At 41.9% G+C, this 16887-nt stretch overlaps 1 protein-coding gene across 1 annotated transcript in view; it reads left to right on the top strand.

The window, feature by feature from the left end:
• Positions 1-16887, top strand: part of LOC109890135 (zinc finger protein GLI1) — a 109369-nt gene that overhangs the window by 69701 nt on the left and 22781 nt on the right. The window contains exons 3-11 of the mRNA XM_031824712.1: positions 1949-2175; positions 2405-2494; positions 2674-2872; positions 3250-3397; positions 8996-9103; positions 13539-13676; positions 13939-14088; positions 16118-16282; positions 16600-16845. Of these exons, the coding sequence (XP_031680572.1) occupies positions 1949-2175; positions 2405-2494; positions 2674-2872; positions 3250-3397; positions 8996-9103; positions 13539-13676; positions 13939-14088; positions 16118-16282; positions 16600-16845 (1471 nt within the window). The remainder of the gene's footprint in view (positions 1-1948; positions 2176-2404; positions 2495-2673; positions 2873-3249; positions 3398-8995; positions 9104-13538; positions 13677-13938; positions 14089-16117; positions 16283-16599; positions 16846-16887) is intronic.

Raw genomic sequence — 16887 nt, 5'->3', positions numbered from 1 at the left:
CATGCGTGTCTATTTTATAAATAGATAGGATAAAGCTAAGAACATTAACAACTTCTGACCAATGTATTTTCATACATGCAACTTAAAAGGTTTCTATTTGACATGTTTTGGACATCAGAGCAAAATTGAGGGAATCCTATTTGAGTCAGAGAAGGATGTTCATATGATAGGGAAAATATACAAAACCTTAAAGAATGCATATCCAACTGACAGTCTCTTAGAAAAATATAGAAACTATTGGAACCAAGACTTAAAAATAACTGATATTGGCACAAGATGGAGGGAATGTTGGAACATAACTAACGAAATTACAGTTAACTAAAATGTACTCTTAAAACCTCTTAAGTGTCATAGCCAAATCTAACTGCCTGTTGCTCAGGACCTGAAGCAAGGATATGCAAATTCTTGATACCAATTTGTAAGGAAATACTTTGAAGTTTGTTCAATTAATGTTGGAGAATAACACATTAGAGGTGGTAAAAGATAATAAAAATAAAAATACATGCGTTCTTTTGTACCATCTTTGAAATGCAAGAGGAAGGCCATAATATATTATGTCAGCCCAGGCACAATTTGGATTATGTCCACTAGATGGCAGCAGTGCAACGTTTTAGACTGATCCAATGAACCATTGCATTCCTGTTCAAACTGTTGTATCAAGATTGCCCAAATGTGCCTAATTGGTTTATTAATACATTTTCAAGTGCATAACTGTTCATTCTCTTGAAACAATAGCATGGTATTATTTCACTGTAATAGCTACTGTAAATTGGACAGTACAGTTAGATTAACAAGAATTTAAGCTTTCTGCCAATATCAGATATGTCTATGTCCTGGGAAATGACCTTGTTACTTTACAAACCTCATGCTAATCACATTAGCCTACGTTAGCTCAACCGTCCCGCGGGGGACCCACTGATCCTGTAGAGGTTTTAATCCAGTATAAACAAATGCATAGAATGTGTTAAACAAGAGAAAAAATTCACAAATTCTTTAGCACAACATCAGTGTCATATCATAAGTGTAAAACTAACGCTGACTTAATAATCCATACCTTCTCGGAATGCTATAAAGTCCAAAAGTTATGGGTGGGTTTAGAAGGTTGGCTGTCATAAGTATTAAAATATAAATGTAGTTTTAATTAATCTGTCTGCATATTTCAAGACATGGCATATGGGGGTGCATAGTGAGATACCAGATGGGTTGGACGATACTTTTCTCATCAATCATCCTGAAAAAACGTATACTTAAAAACTGTAAATCAACTAATCCTCCTTCGTTAACACAATGGAAAGGTCAATGCTTAATTATCTAAATGTTGGAAGTGTGTGTGCAACGGAGAGAAACAAAATGGTGCAGTTTAAGGCCATGTGGCGGAGAGTGATGCGGGCACTGGAGATGGGGGTGTGAGCAGGTGGGTCTGGGCAGAGGTGATGTTGTGGATGTTTGTGTGCGTCTGTCTGTATGTTGTCGTTTGTACGTGTATGCTTTGTATTGTTAATCTTACAAAAAAATGAATTAGCTGTGTAGTGTTAGGGCACAAACCAAAGCCTTCACCCAGGGGGTGCCCCGGGACCAAGTTTGGGAAACACTGGTTTAGATCACTGTTCTTTAATCCTTGTGTGCAGGCTTTTGTCCTAGCCCAGCACTAAACACACCTGATTAAACCAATCAACATATGATCACAACCATGAATCAGGTGGGTTAGTGTTAGGCTAGAAGGACCAGAATCGAAAAATACTGACTTAGAGAACGTACCAGCCATACTTTAGCTTGGCTCACCCTTACATCGGAGTGACTAAGAAGTAGTTGTTATCTTGGTTTCTTTGTACTGAATGTCTGTATGGATATGTTGCTTTCTATGTATGTCTGTGTCCCTCTGGATGCCTTTCTGTCTTTTTGCATGTCTGTCTGTATGTCTCTCCGTCAATGTCTGTCGTATGTCTAGCCTTGCTTCTTCAGGAAGGTCTCCCTACAGTGAAGTGTCATCCCTGCATGCTCCGCTCCACAATGGCCATCCTCAGGACTGCAGGAACATGTATAACCCAATGACCCCTAACCCCAGAATCAATCCTAACTCCGGTGTCAACCCCATGGACCAGTACATGAGACCCCCTCTGGCTCCCCCACTGCACAGCATGATGGGACACCGCAGCATGAATCAGTCCTCCGACGGTGAGTCAACAGTCCTGCGTCACGTGAAACACTTCTTGACCTTACCCTCATTATAACCAAAGACAGGCTCTATCTCAATTAGTATTTTCTCCATTCCTCCTGACTCTGGTGAATTGAGAAAAAAAACAGAAGAAACCTCTTCGTGATGCTCCGGTCCCTCAGGAGTCAGTATGGCTGTGTTCGAAAGCCTGTAATAATGTATTATTTCTTATCCTCTGTGTTTGTCCAGGTGGTAATAGCACCCCCTACTGTCACAACAACCTCATGTCATCCCACCATGGCTTCCCCCATGGACAGGGATTAGACCATGTGGGAGACGGTAAGAAAATAACTGGATCGTGTTTATTTCCGCTGCAAACCGCTTTAAAATGCTTTCCGTTGTAATGCCCCCTCTCCGCTCCTCATCTCCTCGCCTCACCCATCCTTTACCTCCCAATCTCCCCCACTCCCTATCTCCTCTTTTCTCTCCCCCTCCTCCTCCTCCTTTCGCCTCCCCAGGCTCGCGGTTCTCAACGCCTCGCTCCATGCTGAAGCTGAGTAAGAAGCGTGCCTTGTCCATCTCGCCGCTGTCTGACGCCAGCGTGGACCTACAGACGGTCATCAGAACCTCTCCTAACTCCCTGGTGGCCTTCGTCAACTCACGTTGTGGACCCAACGGAGCCAGCTCCTACGGACATCTGTCTGTGGGCGCCATGAGGTCAGAAGCAGGGGCCCTACACTATACTACGCTATGACATATACACCACATTGTATTGCACGATACTATATTACACTGTACTCACGCTGCTGACACAAAGGAGCCAGCTCCTACGGACATATGTCTGTCATGAGGTCAGGATCCAGAATACTATCATCTATAACGCAACACTACTTTACATTCTTTGGTATCAGTCACTTTGTATTGAAATGCATACTTTCCCAATAAAAATGTTAACATCAGTTTTAAATCAGTAACATAACCTGTGATCAGTGTAATATTCTTAAACATCATGATGATAAAATATATATATATATATAATATGCCCCCATGCACCTGTGAAACTGTTTATGATACCCCTATCTCTTGTATTGTAGTCCATCAATGGGTTACTCCAACTCAATGAACTACCAGTCCAGACAACAGAGCTCTATGTATGGTGGACACACCCCTGGACCCTGCCACGCCCCTCCCCCCCGACTACCCCCCCACAACCCACGCCTCCACGCACCAAAACATGGACACGTAAGACTATTTATGATTGTCTTCAGACACTTGCTATAGGCTTCACCTGCTACTAACAGTTTCGAGAGTGTGTATACAGAAAGATAGAGAGACATTCTAAAGCTTGTACCAAAGTACTGTATGTACATGTACTTGAGTAGACCCATTTCCCGGCCGCGTCATGAAAAGCCGTGCGTGCAGTTCGTCATCAGAAACCTCTGTTTACCTAGCAGTGGATACGATCACATGCAACTTCAAATGCAGATCGTGCAAATTAACAAAACACATCATCAGATGGTTATTGACTACAATTTCTTAGATGTTATCAGAGGAATGATTACCTAGCACGCTTGTAAGCCAGTGAGGCAAGGTAAAATATCACAAATAGAGCCAGAAGAATAAAATATAGATGTAGGATCTTAATTTGAGCCAGTATGCTACAAGCAGGAAAATAAATGTGAATTATTATGTGGATTATAATTAATGGAAATTTTTGTAGGGGTTGATACATTTTTTTGTTACGGCAAATCAAGTCTAAAATTTCAAAGTGGAAATCAATACACTCAAATACGCTACAAGTTTGCATTACCTGCTGAGCGTAAACATTCTCAGCAACAAAAGAGCGATCAAATTATGATCCTACATCTGTACTTGTTGAACATAGCTGTAGCCATCAGTCTTGTGTGTTTTCATGCTCATCACTTACGTAGATCAGCTTTAATATTGCAGATAGATTGAAGCTTCCATCAATGTAATTATCTGCATCATTTCCAATCCTCCGTATATATGTTTTGTAAATATATATATATATACACACATACATACATAGATATGTGTATATATTTTTTTACTATAATTTTTTAAATAATAAACATTCCTTTAAATCTTCCCCTAACCCTTCCACCCATCCCCTAATTTGAGTAAACTACTGACTGGATAACAACACAGGCTTCTACTTCCAGTTTAGACATACTATAAACATTTTATGAACACAATTAATTTTACAATAGTTATCTTTGTTCGTTTTTAATCCCATCCTTCAGCTCCACTCAACCCCTCCAATCGCTCTTAACACAGACAATTGTTTTCCTTCTATTTGCCATATATTTTTCAACTGTGCTGTGATGTTTCACAAAACTTCTGAACCTTTCTATTCTCATAGTTTCTATAGATTATAAATTAAATATACATTTTGCTAAAAGTATTATTATATTTATTATATTATTGATCGATTGACTAGGACTTTTCAAATCACCCAGCAGTGCTATTTGCAGAGTTAGCTCCAGATAAACTTTGCAATTCTTCAGCCATTCCTGGACCTGCGACCAAAAACAAGCTACATATGAACAGTACCAAAACAATGATCTAATGATTCTGTTTCTTCACAAACAAAATCTGCAGAGCTGGGATGGTTGTATCCCCCATTTACAGTATATAACATTCTATTGGTTGAAATCATTTTATAATAATTTAAATTCTACGTTTTGAATATGCCGTCATTTTGCGTATCAGTTCATAAACCATTCCCCATGGAATCGGTAAATCAAAATAATTTCCTAACTATTTTGCAATCTATATGGCATAACTGTACATTTTCTGGTCCTTAAATTAAACTGGTGTACTTTTTTTATTTGTTACAATTTTCTTTAACCATTTTTGCAGTAATGCTGTAGTTAGTTGGTTGTAATTTTGGGTAGAGCAGATATTTTTGTTAGCTGCATGTGTGACATAACTCCACCAGTCCTATTTATGCTATAATTTACAGAGATTATACCTTTTGTTTTACTTTTATTCCAAAACTAATGTTTATTATCTATTACTATATATGAGTGTCTTTTCTGGTGGATTAAACTGAAATTACAACCAACTTCCTATGGCTTGTTTTAAAAATAGTTTATATAATTTGGAGATTATTTCACTTTTAAATAACTGAGAGTAAGAGGTTTTAATCTGAATGAAGGGAAAAGGGCCATTCTTGACCATGGGGCGAGACATTCTTACTAATCTGCAAGAGAACCAGTTCGGATTTAAGTATAACTTTTTATGACTGAAGCCTTTAGTGAGAGGTCTAATGCTATAATATTTAATAATTTCTACCCTCCGAATTCATATTTATGATATAAATAGGCCTGTTTCATTTGGACTGGCTTGCCATTCCAAATCAAATTTAATATTTTTTTGCGCATAATTATTACTTTTTTAACACACAAAAACAGGTCGCTAGGTGTAGGCAAGGCCATAAGAAACAACTAGAGAGTTAATAAGGGTGATTGTTCCACAAATAGACAGGTATTTTCCTTTTTTTGCTAACTTTCTATTAAAATGTATCATAGTGAGACATTTTTATTTCGGGATATGAATACTGAGTATGTCCACATCACCGTCAGACCTTATTATTTATTGGTAAATCTAAAAGTTATATATTTTTTTAGTGATCCAATATGTAATATAGTACACTTATTATAATTTGGTTGTAATCCAGAGAGGTAAGAAAAAGTTCAATGGTCAATGCAAATAGTCTGGGTATCCATTTGATTAGCTGTTCAGGAGTCTTATGGCTGGGGATAGAAGCTGTTAAGAACCCTTTTGGACCTAGACTTGGCACCGTTACCGGTTGCCGTGCTGTAGCAGAGAGAACAGTCTATGACTAGGCTGGCATCTGTGGCAATTTTTAGGGCCTTCCTCGGACACTGCCTGGTATAGAGGTCCTGGATGAAAGGAAGCTGGCCCCAGTGATGTACTGGGCCGTATGCACTACCTTCTGTAGTGCCTTGCGGTCGGAGGCCGAGCAGTGCCAGGCGGTGATGCAACCCGTGAGGATCTGAGAACCCAATGCAGAATCTTTTCAGTCTCCTGAGGGGGAATAGGCATTGTCGTGTCCTCTTCACGACTGTCTTGGTGTGTTTGGACCATGATAGTTTGTTGGTGACTTGGACACTAGAGCCCCGTCAATGAGAATGGGGACTTGTTCGGCCCACCTTTTCCTGTAGTCCACGATCATCTCCTTTGTCTTGATCACGTTGAGGTAGAGGTTGCTATCCTGGCACCACACTGCCAAGTCTCTGACCTCCTCCCTATAGGCTGTCTCATCCCTGTCGGTGATCAGGCCTACCACTGTTGTGTCATCATTAAACTTAATCTTGTTGGAGTCGTGCTTGGCCAAGCAGTCATGGGTGAACAGCGAGTACGGGAGAGGACTGAGCACGCACCCCTGAGGGGCCCCCGTGTTGAGGATCAGGATGGCAGATGTGTTGTTACCTACCCTTACCACCCGGGGCGGCCTGTCAGGAAGTCCAGGATCAAGTAGGGCATAGCGACTATGGTGGTCTGCTTGAAACATGTTGGTATTACAGACTCGGTCAGGGATAAGTTGAAAATGTCAGTGAAGACACTTGCCAGTTGGTCAGCGCATGCTCGGATTAAATCTTAGTCCTGTATTGACGCTTTGCCTGTTTGATGGTTCGTCGGAGGGCATAGAGGGATTTCTTAAAAGCATCAGAGTTGGAGTCCCGCTCCTTGAAAGCAGCAGCTCCACAATTTAGGTCAGTGTGGATGTTACCTATAATCCGTGGTTTCTGTTTGGGGTATGTACATACGGTTACCTTGGGGACGACCTCATCTATGCACTTATTGATGAAACCAGTGATTGATTTGGTGAACTCCTCAAAGCCATCGGAAGAATCCCGGAACATATTCTAATCTGTGCTAGCAAAAGAATCCTGTAGCTTAGCATCTGCTTCATCTGACCACTTCCATATAGAGCGAGTCACTGGTACTTCTTGCTTTAATTTTTGCTTGTAAGCAGGAATCAGGAGGATATAGGTATGGTCAGATTTGCCAAGTGAAGGGCGAGGGATTTCCTTTGTTAATTCTATTTCCTTTGTTAATATGGACTCTTTTGACCTAAATTGCTTATGTTTTAGTATTGAATTGCATGGCCTCTAAAGGCACATTTAAAAGTGTCCTATACAATAAAGGGATCTTCTGTACTAATGTTATGTTGGAAAAAGTCAGGTAAAATGATTCTGTCCTACTTAAAATCATGTTATCATCCAATAGGCTTTGATTACATTTCCAATATCCTCACCCACGTGGAAATTCTGTAAGAGGAATGTATATGCCAATTATTTTATGGTCCAACTGCATTCTGTCCCCTATCAACATTTTTATATTTTGGTGCCAGCGAGAATGACATAAGAAAGTAGTCAAGACGACTACTTTGATTGAGCATCCGCCATGTATATCTCACTAGGTCAGGATATTTAAGCCTCCATATATCCACTAGTTCCAATATATCCATGATGTTCATGATTTCCTTAAGTGCATGAAAGTTCGTAGTGTGATTTACTTTACGGTCCATTGAGGTATTTAAAACCCTATTATAATCTCCCACCCTAATAATTTAGTATTGTATTGCTTGTAGGTTTGACAAAGTATTATATATATTTTCAAAGAAGCATGGATCATCATTATTTGGACTGTATAGATTAATGATCCAAATCTGTTTACGGTCCAATATTTTTTTTAAATAATCCATCTACCGTGCCAATCTGTTTGGACAATTTGCACATTCTGATCAAAATAGTTGTTAATAAATTGAGTTTCTTTGCCCATGGAAGAATATATATACCCCCTGTCCTTTTTCTACAAACCTCATCTGAAATTGTCGAATGAGTTTCCTGTAAACAATAGATATTATATTCCTTCTCTTATCTGCTAAGCCATTACAATTATAACTAGCTATACTTTAACAATTTAACATAATGAAAAGTTTCAGTTCTAGTTATCATAATATATGTTTGTAAACTTACCATTAAAAAGTACCGTCACGATTGAGTGTTCATATAGCTGTACCATGGTATTTGCACTGCTAAACACAACCAGTCATGATGTGTTCATCTGATTGTCAAAGAATCACTCCAAAAGATCGCTCCTGTTGGCTACCCGCGCACGTTTGTCCACTCACAAAATAAATCCAAACAGTGCACTGCAATTTGGAAAGAAACATCTGTAACAAATAAACTGAAATTGTAATGGCATTCAGCGATTGATGCATCCACTGTTGTACACGCGTCTCGGTCTTGGCCACTTTTCTCCGCCTTGGCAAAATGTTAATGTTCTCGTCAAACTGCAACACAATTTGGAGGGTATACCGCCCACTTTCACTGTGTGCTCTTTTTGAAGGACGGCTCTCAGGGGCCCTGGGATCCAGGGGTGGTCTGCCAGTCACTGGGACGACAACCCAACTTGGGATGGGGAGAAGTTTTAATGGGTGGAATAATGGAGAATAACTGGAGGTTTACTTAGTAGCAAAACAAATATGGACACTCAATCATTATTGTACTTATTAATGGCATGTTTACAAGCATAGGGTTAGCAATCCTGCTTATCTTTTGATGTCAGGATATGTGCGCATCACTCGAACGCAACATTTGATGGTGAACAAGAATTGGCTCTATATAGTCCTGACCTGTTTCTCTGTGTGTAGCCAAAGACAGAGGTGGTATTGGGCATTGTGATGTTTTACCAGACATTCTAACGTACCAATGTTGTAACTGAGTACAATCCTGTCTTTGCTTGTGTGTGTGTGTGTGTGTGTATGTATGTATGTGTGTGTAGCTAAAGACAGAGCCAGTGCTGGGTAGTGTGATGGATGGGATCAACATTAAGAGTCTGGAGGAAAGGTCTGAGGGTGACGTGGCCAGCCCATCCTCTACTGGTACACAGGTAACAGGTTACACTACACACACACACATACACACACAACCTCAGGTAACACTACGCTCATTACACACACATAACATACAAGCAATAGGTTACACTACACTACACTATCCACAATACACACACAACCAGGGGTGACAGGGTTCAGTTCTTGGACCGACTCTCTTCTCTGTATACATCAATGATGTCGCTCTTGCTGCTGGTGAGTCTCTGATCCACCTCTACGCAGACGACACCATTCTGTATACTTCTGGCCCTTCTTTGGACACTGTGTTAACAACCCTCGAGGCAAGCTTCAATGCCATACAACTCTCCTTCCGTGGCCTCCAATTGCTCTTAAATACAAGTAAAACTAAATGCATGCTCTTCAACCGATCTCTGCCTGCACCTGCCCGCCTGTCCAACATCACTACTCTGGACGGCTCTGACTTAGAATAAGTGGACAACTACAAATACCTAGGTGTCTGGTTAGACTGTAAACTCTCCTTCCAGACCCACATCTCCAATCCAAAGTTAAATCTAGAATTGGCTTCCTATTTCACAACAAAGCATCCTTCACTCATGCTGCCAAACATACCCTTGTAAAACTGACCATCCTATCAATCTTCGACTTTGGTGTCATTTACAAAATAGCCTCCAATACCCTACTCAACAAATTGGATGCAGTCTATCACAGTGCCATCCGTTTTGTCACCAAAGCCCCATATACTACCCACCATTGTGACCTGTACGCTCTCGTTGGCTGGCCCTTGCTTCATACTCGTCGCCAAACCCACTGGCTCCATGTCATCTACAAGACCCCGCTAGGTAAAGTCCCCCCTTAACTCAGCTCGCTGGTCACCATAGCATCACCCACCTGTAGCACGCGATCCAGCAGATATATCTCTCTGGTCCACCCCATAAACCAATTCTTTCTTTGGCCGCCTCTCCTTACAGTTCTCTGCTGCCAATGACTGGAACGAACTACAAAAATCTCTGAAACTGGAAACACTTATCTCCCTCACTAGCTTTAAGCACCAACTGTCAGAGCAGCTCACAGATTACTGCACCTGTACATAGCCCACCTATAATTTAGCCCAAACAACTACCTTTTTCCCTAATGTATTTATTTATTTTGCTCCTTTGCACCCCATTATTTTTATTTCTACTTTGCACATTCTTCCACTGGAATGGTAGATTTGCAGTGGAAGAATGTTACTTGCTATATTGTATTTACTTTGCCACCATGGCCTTTTTTTTTTTTTGCCTTTACCTACCTCCCTTATCTCACCTCATTTGCTCACATCGTATATAGACTTGTTTCTACTGTATTATTGACTGTATGTTTGTTTTACTCCATGTGTAACTCTGTGTCGTTGTATGTGTCGAACTGCTTTGCTTTATCTTGGTCAGGTCGCAATTGTAAATGAGAACTTGTTCTCAACTTGCCTACCTGGTTAAATAAAGGTGAAATAAAACAATAAAAAAGTAAGCCAGTTTGGTATGGTCCGGTATGGTGTCCCAGGAAAATAAATAGTTGGGGTACGTCATACGTGAGCCTATCACAATAATTAAAATGTAATGCCAAGAAAACTATAGGCAATTACACCATTATTTAACATTACCACATGTCAGCTGCATACAAAAATGACAACTTACTTGAAAACGGGCGGTATACCCTCCAAATTGTGTTGTGGTTTGGTGAGCCGAGACCGAGACACGTGATGCATGAATCGCTGAATGACATTACAACTTCAGGTTTTTTGTTACAGATGTGTCTTTCCATTCATCAATTTGCGGGTGCACAGTTTGGATGCTGGATTTATTTTGTGAGTGGAAAACGTGCGCGGGTAGCCAACAGGAGCGACCTTTTGAAGTGATTGTTTGACAATCAGATGAAATTCATCATGACTGGTTGTATTTATTGCACATTAAAAGGTAATGCATGATCAAAGTTACGAAATATTTTTACTTGCCTACTAGGCCCACGGAGATTATAGTAAATCAATAGGGATTCTATATGTAATTCTATGATTAGACCCATAACATTTTTGAAAAAAAATAGTAGGTCCCTTACCGATACAGGCACACCGAGAAATCTGACTGCAGATAGTGTGCTTAGCACAATAAGAGGCTGTTCCTTCTCTTGCTAGAACAAAAGCTATCCCTGCTGTGTACTGACCTGGTACCAACGATCCTGCCGTTTATTATGCTTGTAGAATCGCAACGCTCGTCAGTGGCCATGAACTTGACTTTGAGCCAATCAGAGAGCACAAACCTCCATGTGCTGGAGCTGACAGAAGTGACAAGAAAAAGGGACAAAATACGGCAAATTTCCCGGTGTTATCCACCCCCTTTTCATCTGTATTGTTCTTACTGAAACATGTTTTTTTTTATCCTTTACTCCTTTTACATCTAGCTAAGGAGTTTTGTGTCTGAATAAATATGTTTGTTAGGTTCAGTTTGATAATATGCACCTGCTCATTTTGTTAGCTAGCTAAATAGTTAACGTTAGCTTAATAACTGAGCCAGGAAGTCACATACAGTAAATATGAAACTAATGGGGTGGTAAGTGCAGCACAATGCACACAACACTAACTGCTTGCCTTTACCAAGCTAGCTTTCGACCAATAATTGATTTCACTTTCCATTATCCCGTACTGCCAATGCCAGTTCGCTTGCTATCTAATTTTAGCTAAATGGTTAGCACAACATAGCTAGCTAGCTACTCCACCGACTCTCGACAGCTAACAGGCATCCGCTTCATTCAAAAACAAATCCATTGTGATTTAATTATAATGTTGCTACCTACACCAGTTATTTAGTTGTGGTCATCTGGTTAGTGTCAATAAGGGCTTACTACAAATTCTAGCTAGCAACAACATTAGCGCAGCTTGCCAGTTAGCTTACATTAGCTACAGCAGGCACAAGCCAAACAAGCTACTGCCCCCTTGTGGCTGGGAGTATTTATGCGAAGCAAAAATCAGAGGTAAAACTGTGATTTCTCTGTGGGTCTGTCCTGCGACTAGTGAGGTCTGGCTGCCCGAAAACTTGCTCGCTTAGCCCCATCCCCGTCTCCCTTCTCCAGACCATCTCTGGAGACCTCACTTTCCTCATCAACTCATCCCTGACCACTGGCTGCATCCCCTCTGACCACAAAATGGCTAGAGTCGCTCCCCTCCTCAATAAACAAACATTCAATCCCTCTGATGTAAAAAAACAACAACTACAGACCGGTATCCCCTCTTTCTTTTCTTTCCAAAACACTTTCTGACAACTGTCTCAGAACGATCTTCTTGACCCTAACCAGTTCAAGACGGGTCACTCAACCAAGACTGCTCTCCTCTGTGTCACGGAGGCTTGCTGCACTGCCAAAGCTGACTCTTTCTCCTCAGTTCTCATCCTCCTAGATCTATCCGCTGCCTTCGACAGCATGAACCATCATGTCCTCCTCTCCACCCTCTCATGTCTGGGCATCTCAGACTGCTCCTACCAGGTGACGTGGAGAGGATCTGTGTCTGCACCAAATACTCTCACTACTGGTGTCCCCCGGGGCTCAGTTCTAGGCCCATGTCTCAGCTTGGATGTCGTCCCCCCACCTCCAGCTCAACAAGACAGAGCTGCTCTTGCTCCCGTGGGAAGGCCTGCCGGCTCCAAAACATCTCCATCATGGTTGACCACTCTATGGTGTCCCCCTCCCAGAATGCAAAGAACCTTGCAAACATCAAAGTAGATACTTGCCCCGGCAGGTTTATGCTCTACAACATCCGTAGAGTACGACCCTACCTCACAAAGGAATCGGCGCAGGCCCTAATCCATGCAATTGTCATCTCCCGTCTGGACTACTACAACTCTGTCTTGGCTGGGCAGTCAAAGCTTTCATCCACTACAAGACCATGGTACTTGCCTATGGAGCAGCATGCAGCAAACCCTAAACCCAACCTGAGTACTCCGTTCTGCTACCTCTGGTCTCTTGGCCCTCCCACCGCTACGGGAGGGCATCTCCCGCTCAGCCCAGCAATGGTGAAACCAGCTTCCCCCTAAAGCTAGGGTAGCTGAGTCTTCCGAAATCATCTGAAACCCTACCTTTAAAGAGTATCTAAAATTAAGATGAATGCACTAAATGCACTGGATAAGAGTGTCTGCTAAATGACTAAAATGTACATATTTAATGAAGAACATAACACACAGGTAACAGGTTACACAACACACTCAATCACACATGGTAACACTCAATCACAATTTTAAAACATTTTGCTAACAAAATGTGTGAGATTGTCATTGTGAGAGAGAGAGAGATTGTGTGTATGCACCTGCATGTGTGTGTGTGCTATGTGTTTCAACAACTGTTTCAACTATGTGTATTTAATGTTGCTGATCTGAGAACTGCCCATGTACTTCCTGTTGTGTTGAACCCTGACTTCTAACCAATGACCCGTGACCATTGACCTCTACCCAGGATCCTCTGATGGGTCTGCTGGAGGGGAGGGAGGATCTGGATAAGGAGGATAAACCGGAACCAGAGGCCATCTATGAGACCAACTGCCACTGGGAGAGCTGCAGCAAGGAGTTTGACACGCAGGAGCAGCTAGTCCACGTGAGTATGGACAGGACAGGAGGCTTTCCTGACTACGTGACTTGGCCTGGATAATCTCGGGGCCCCCGGCACTAGTTAGGGCCCAGAGTTTTTCTGGTCAGGTCATGAGGAAAAAGTATTGGCCTTACATATACACACTGTATGAGAGAAGGGAAAGGAAGGGAACCATTGGTTTGAGTCTGTCTCGAGTAGCGGTCTCCAACTATGGTCCAAAACACAGGGTCCGTGTAAATCAATAATAACATTCCTTTGTCTTCAACAGCACATAAACAACGAGCACATCCATGGAGAGAAGAAGGAGTTTGTGTGCCACTGGCAGGAGTGTTCCAGGGAGCAGAGACCTTTCAAGGCCCAGTACATGCTGGTGGTTCACATGCGCAGGCACACAGGAGAGAAACCTCATAAGTGTACTGTGAGTATACTACAGTATCCTGATCGCTCTCTCGCAAACTGAGCTTTGAAATTGATTGTTGAATGAATTCAAATTCAGTTTATACTCAAATTCATCAAATAATGAATTTCATAGATCAGTTTGAGAGAGAAACACAGTATAGGTAGTATACTCACAGTGCATGTATGTGGCTTTAATCGAAATGTGCTACCAACAGTGATTACATCAGACCTTGTCTTTCAGTCTACATTACATATTGGTATTTGTACAGTATGTGTGTTTCAGTTTGAGCTGTGTTATAATGTGTTATGTGTGTTTCAGTTTGAGGGCTGTAATAAGATGTGCGTCTATAGTTTCAGTTTGAGGGATATTATACAATGCATTCAGAAGGTATTCAGACTCCCCCTTTGACTTTTCCACACTTTGTTACGTTACAGTCTTATTCTAAAATGGATTAAATAGTTTTTTTCCCCTCATCAATGTTTTTTTTCCCTCACACAATACCCAAATAATGACAAAGCAAAACATTATTTTATTTCTTTGCAAATGTATTAAAAAATGTAAACTGAAATATCAAATTTACACAAGTATTCAGACTCTTTACTCAGTACTTTGTTGAAGCACCTTTGGCAGCGATTACGGCCTCAAGTCTTCTTGGATATGACGCTACAAGCTTGGCTCACCTGTATTTGGGGCATTTCTCCCATTCTTCTCTTGCATATCCTCTCAAGCTGTGTCAGGTTGGATGGGGAGTCGCTGCACAGTTATTTTCAGGTCTATCCAGAGATGTTTGATCGGGTGCTCTAACAGGGCCACTCAAGGACATTCAGAGACTTGTCATTCAGAGACTTGGAAGGGGAACCTTCGCCCTAGTCTGAGATCCTGAGCACTCTGGAGCAGGTTTTCATCAAGGATCTCTGTACTTTGCTCCATTCATCTTTCCCTCAATCCTGATTCGTCTCCCAGTCCCTGCCACCATGCTTCAGTAGGGATGGTGCCAGGTTTCCTTCAGACGTGACCTTTGGCATTCAGGCCAAAGAGTTCGATCTTGGTTTCATCAGACCAGAGAATTTTGATTTGCATGGTCTGGGAGTCCTTTAGGTGCCTTTTGAAAAACTACAAGCGGGCTGTCTTTTACTGAGGAGTGGCTTCCGTCTGGCCACTCTACCATAAAGGCCTGATTGGTGGAGTGCTGCAAAGATGGTTGTCCTTCTGGAAGGTTCTCCCATCTCCACAGAGGAACTCTGGAACTCTCTCAGAGTGATCATCGGGTTCTTGGTCACCTCCCTGAACAAGGCCCTTCTCCCTCGACGGCTCTGGTTGGCCAGGCAGCCAGCTCTAGAAAGAGTCTTGGTTGTTTCAAACTTCTTCCGTTTAAGAATACTGGAGGCCACTGTGTTCTTGGAGACCTTCAATGCTGCAGAAATGTTTTGGTACCCTTCCCCAGATCTATGCCTTGACACAATCCTGTCTCGGAGCTCTATGGACAGTTCCTTCGACCTCATGGCTTGGTTTATGCTCTGACATGCACTGTCTACTGTGGGATCTTATATAGGCAGCTTTTCATTTTGTTTTCATTTTGTCATTATGGGGTATTGTGTGTAGATTGATGAGGGGGGGAATTATTTAATCAATTTTAGAATAAGGCTATAACGTAACATAATGTGGATAAAGGTAAGGGGTCTGAACACTTTCCTAATGTACTGTAAGATTGAGCTGTGTTGTAATGTGTTATGTGTGTTTCAGTTTGATGGGTATTATAAGACAATGTTAACCTCTGTTTCAGTTTGTGGGCTGTAATAAGGCCTACTCTTAGTATGGGTCTTGTGTGTTTCAGTTTGAGCTGTGTTATAATGCTTTATGTGTTGTTTCAGTTTGAGGGCTGTAATAAGGCCTACTCGGTATGGGTCTTGTGTGTTTCAGTTTGAGCTGTGTTATAATGCTTTATGTGTTGTTTTTAGTTTGAGGGCTGTAATAAGGCCTACTCTTAGTATGGGTCTTGTGTGTTTCAGTTTGAGCTGTGTTATAATGCTTTATGTGTTGTTTTTAGTTTGAGGGCTGTAATAAGGCCTACTCTCGCCTGGAGAACCTGAAGACCCACCTGCGGTCTCATACAGGGGAGAAGCCGTATGTCTGTGAACACGAGGGATGCAACAAAGCCTTCTCCAATGCCTCAGACAGAGCCAAGCACCAGAACCGCACACACTCCAACGAGGTACAATCAATCAACCAATCACTCAGTCAATCAATCACACTATCTCCAACTGCTGACATCATCACCTGCTTAAAGGGATTGTTCACTCAAATTATAGCTTTAAATGGTTTTATGAATAGCCTAGTGAATGATCTATCAGCATCGATTACATTGAAATCTATGATTTATCTCACAGACTTATCTTATGTTTTGACATCATGGGAGACTATTTGAAAGATGGATGGCATAAGAAATAACTTAAAATAGCTACAAATGTCTGACATCTACCTGAATTGTTTCCATGTCCAATCATGTTGTGTCCTCCTGTCCCACTACAGAAGCCGTATGTGTGTAAGATCCCCGGGTGTACGAAACGCTACACAGACCCCAGCTCTCTGCGGAAGCACGTGAAGACAGTCCACGGCCCTGAGGCTCACATCACTAAGAAGCACCGAGGGGACACTGGGCCCCGGCCGCCTGGCTCATCACTGACCCCTGGGGGACAGTCTGGTGAACTGCTGCTGGAGAAAGAGGAGACTAGACACAGGGAGGACTGCAAACTGCTGGCGCCTGAATCTGCTCTGGTGAGTGAGGGAAGGAGAAGACGGCTCATAATAATGGCTGGA

The sequence above is a fragment of the Oncorhynchus kisutch genome, linkage group LG5 (assembly GCF_002021735.2).
Source record: "Oncorhynchus kisutch isolate 150728-3 linkage group LG5, Okis_V2, whole genome shotgun sequence".
Taxonomy (NCBI): Eukaryota; Metazoa; Chordata; class Actinopteri; order Salmoniformes; family Salmonidae; genus Oncorhynchus; species Oncorhynchus kisutch.
This window is presented reverse-complemented; position numbering and strand designations above follow the sequence as displayed.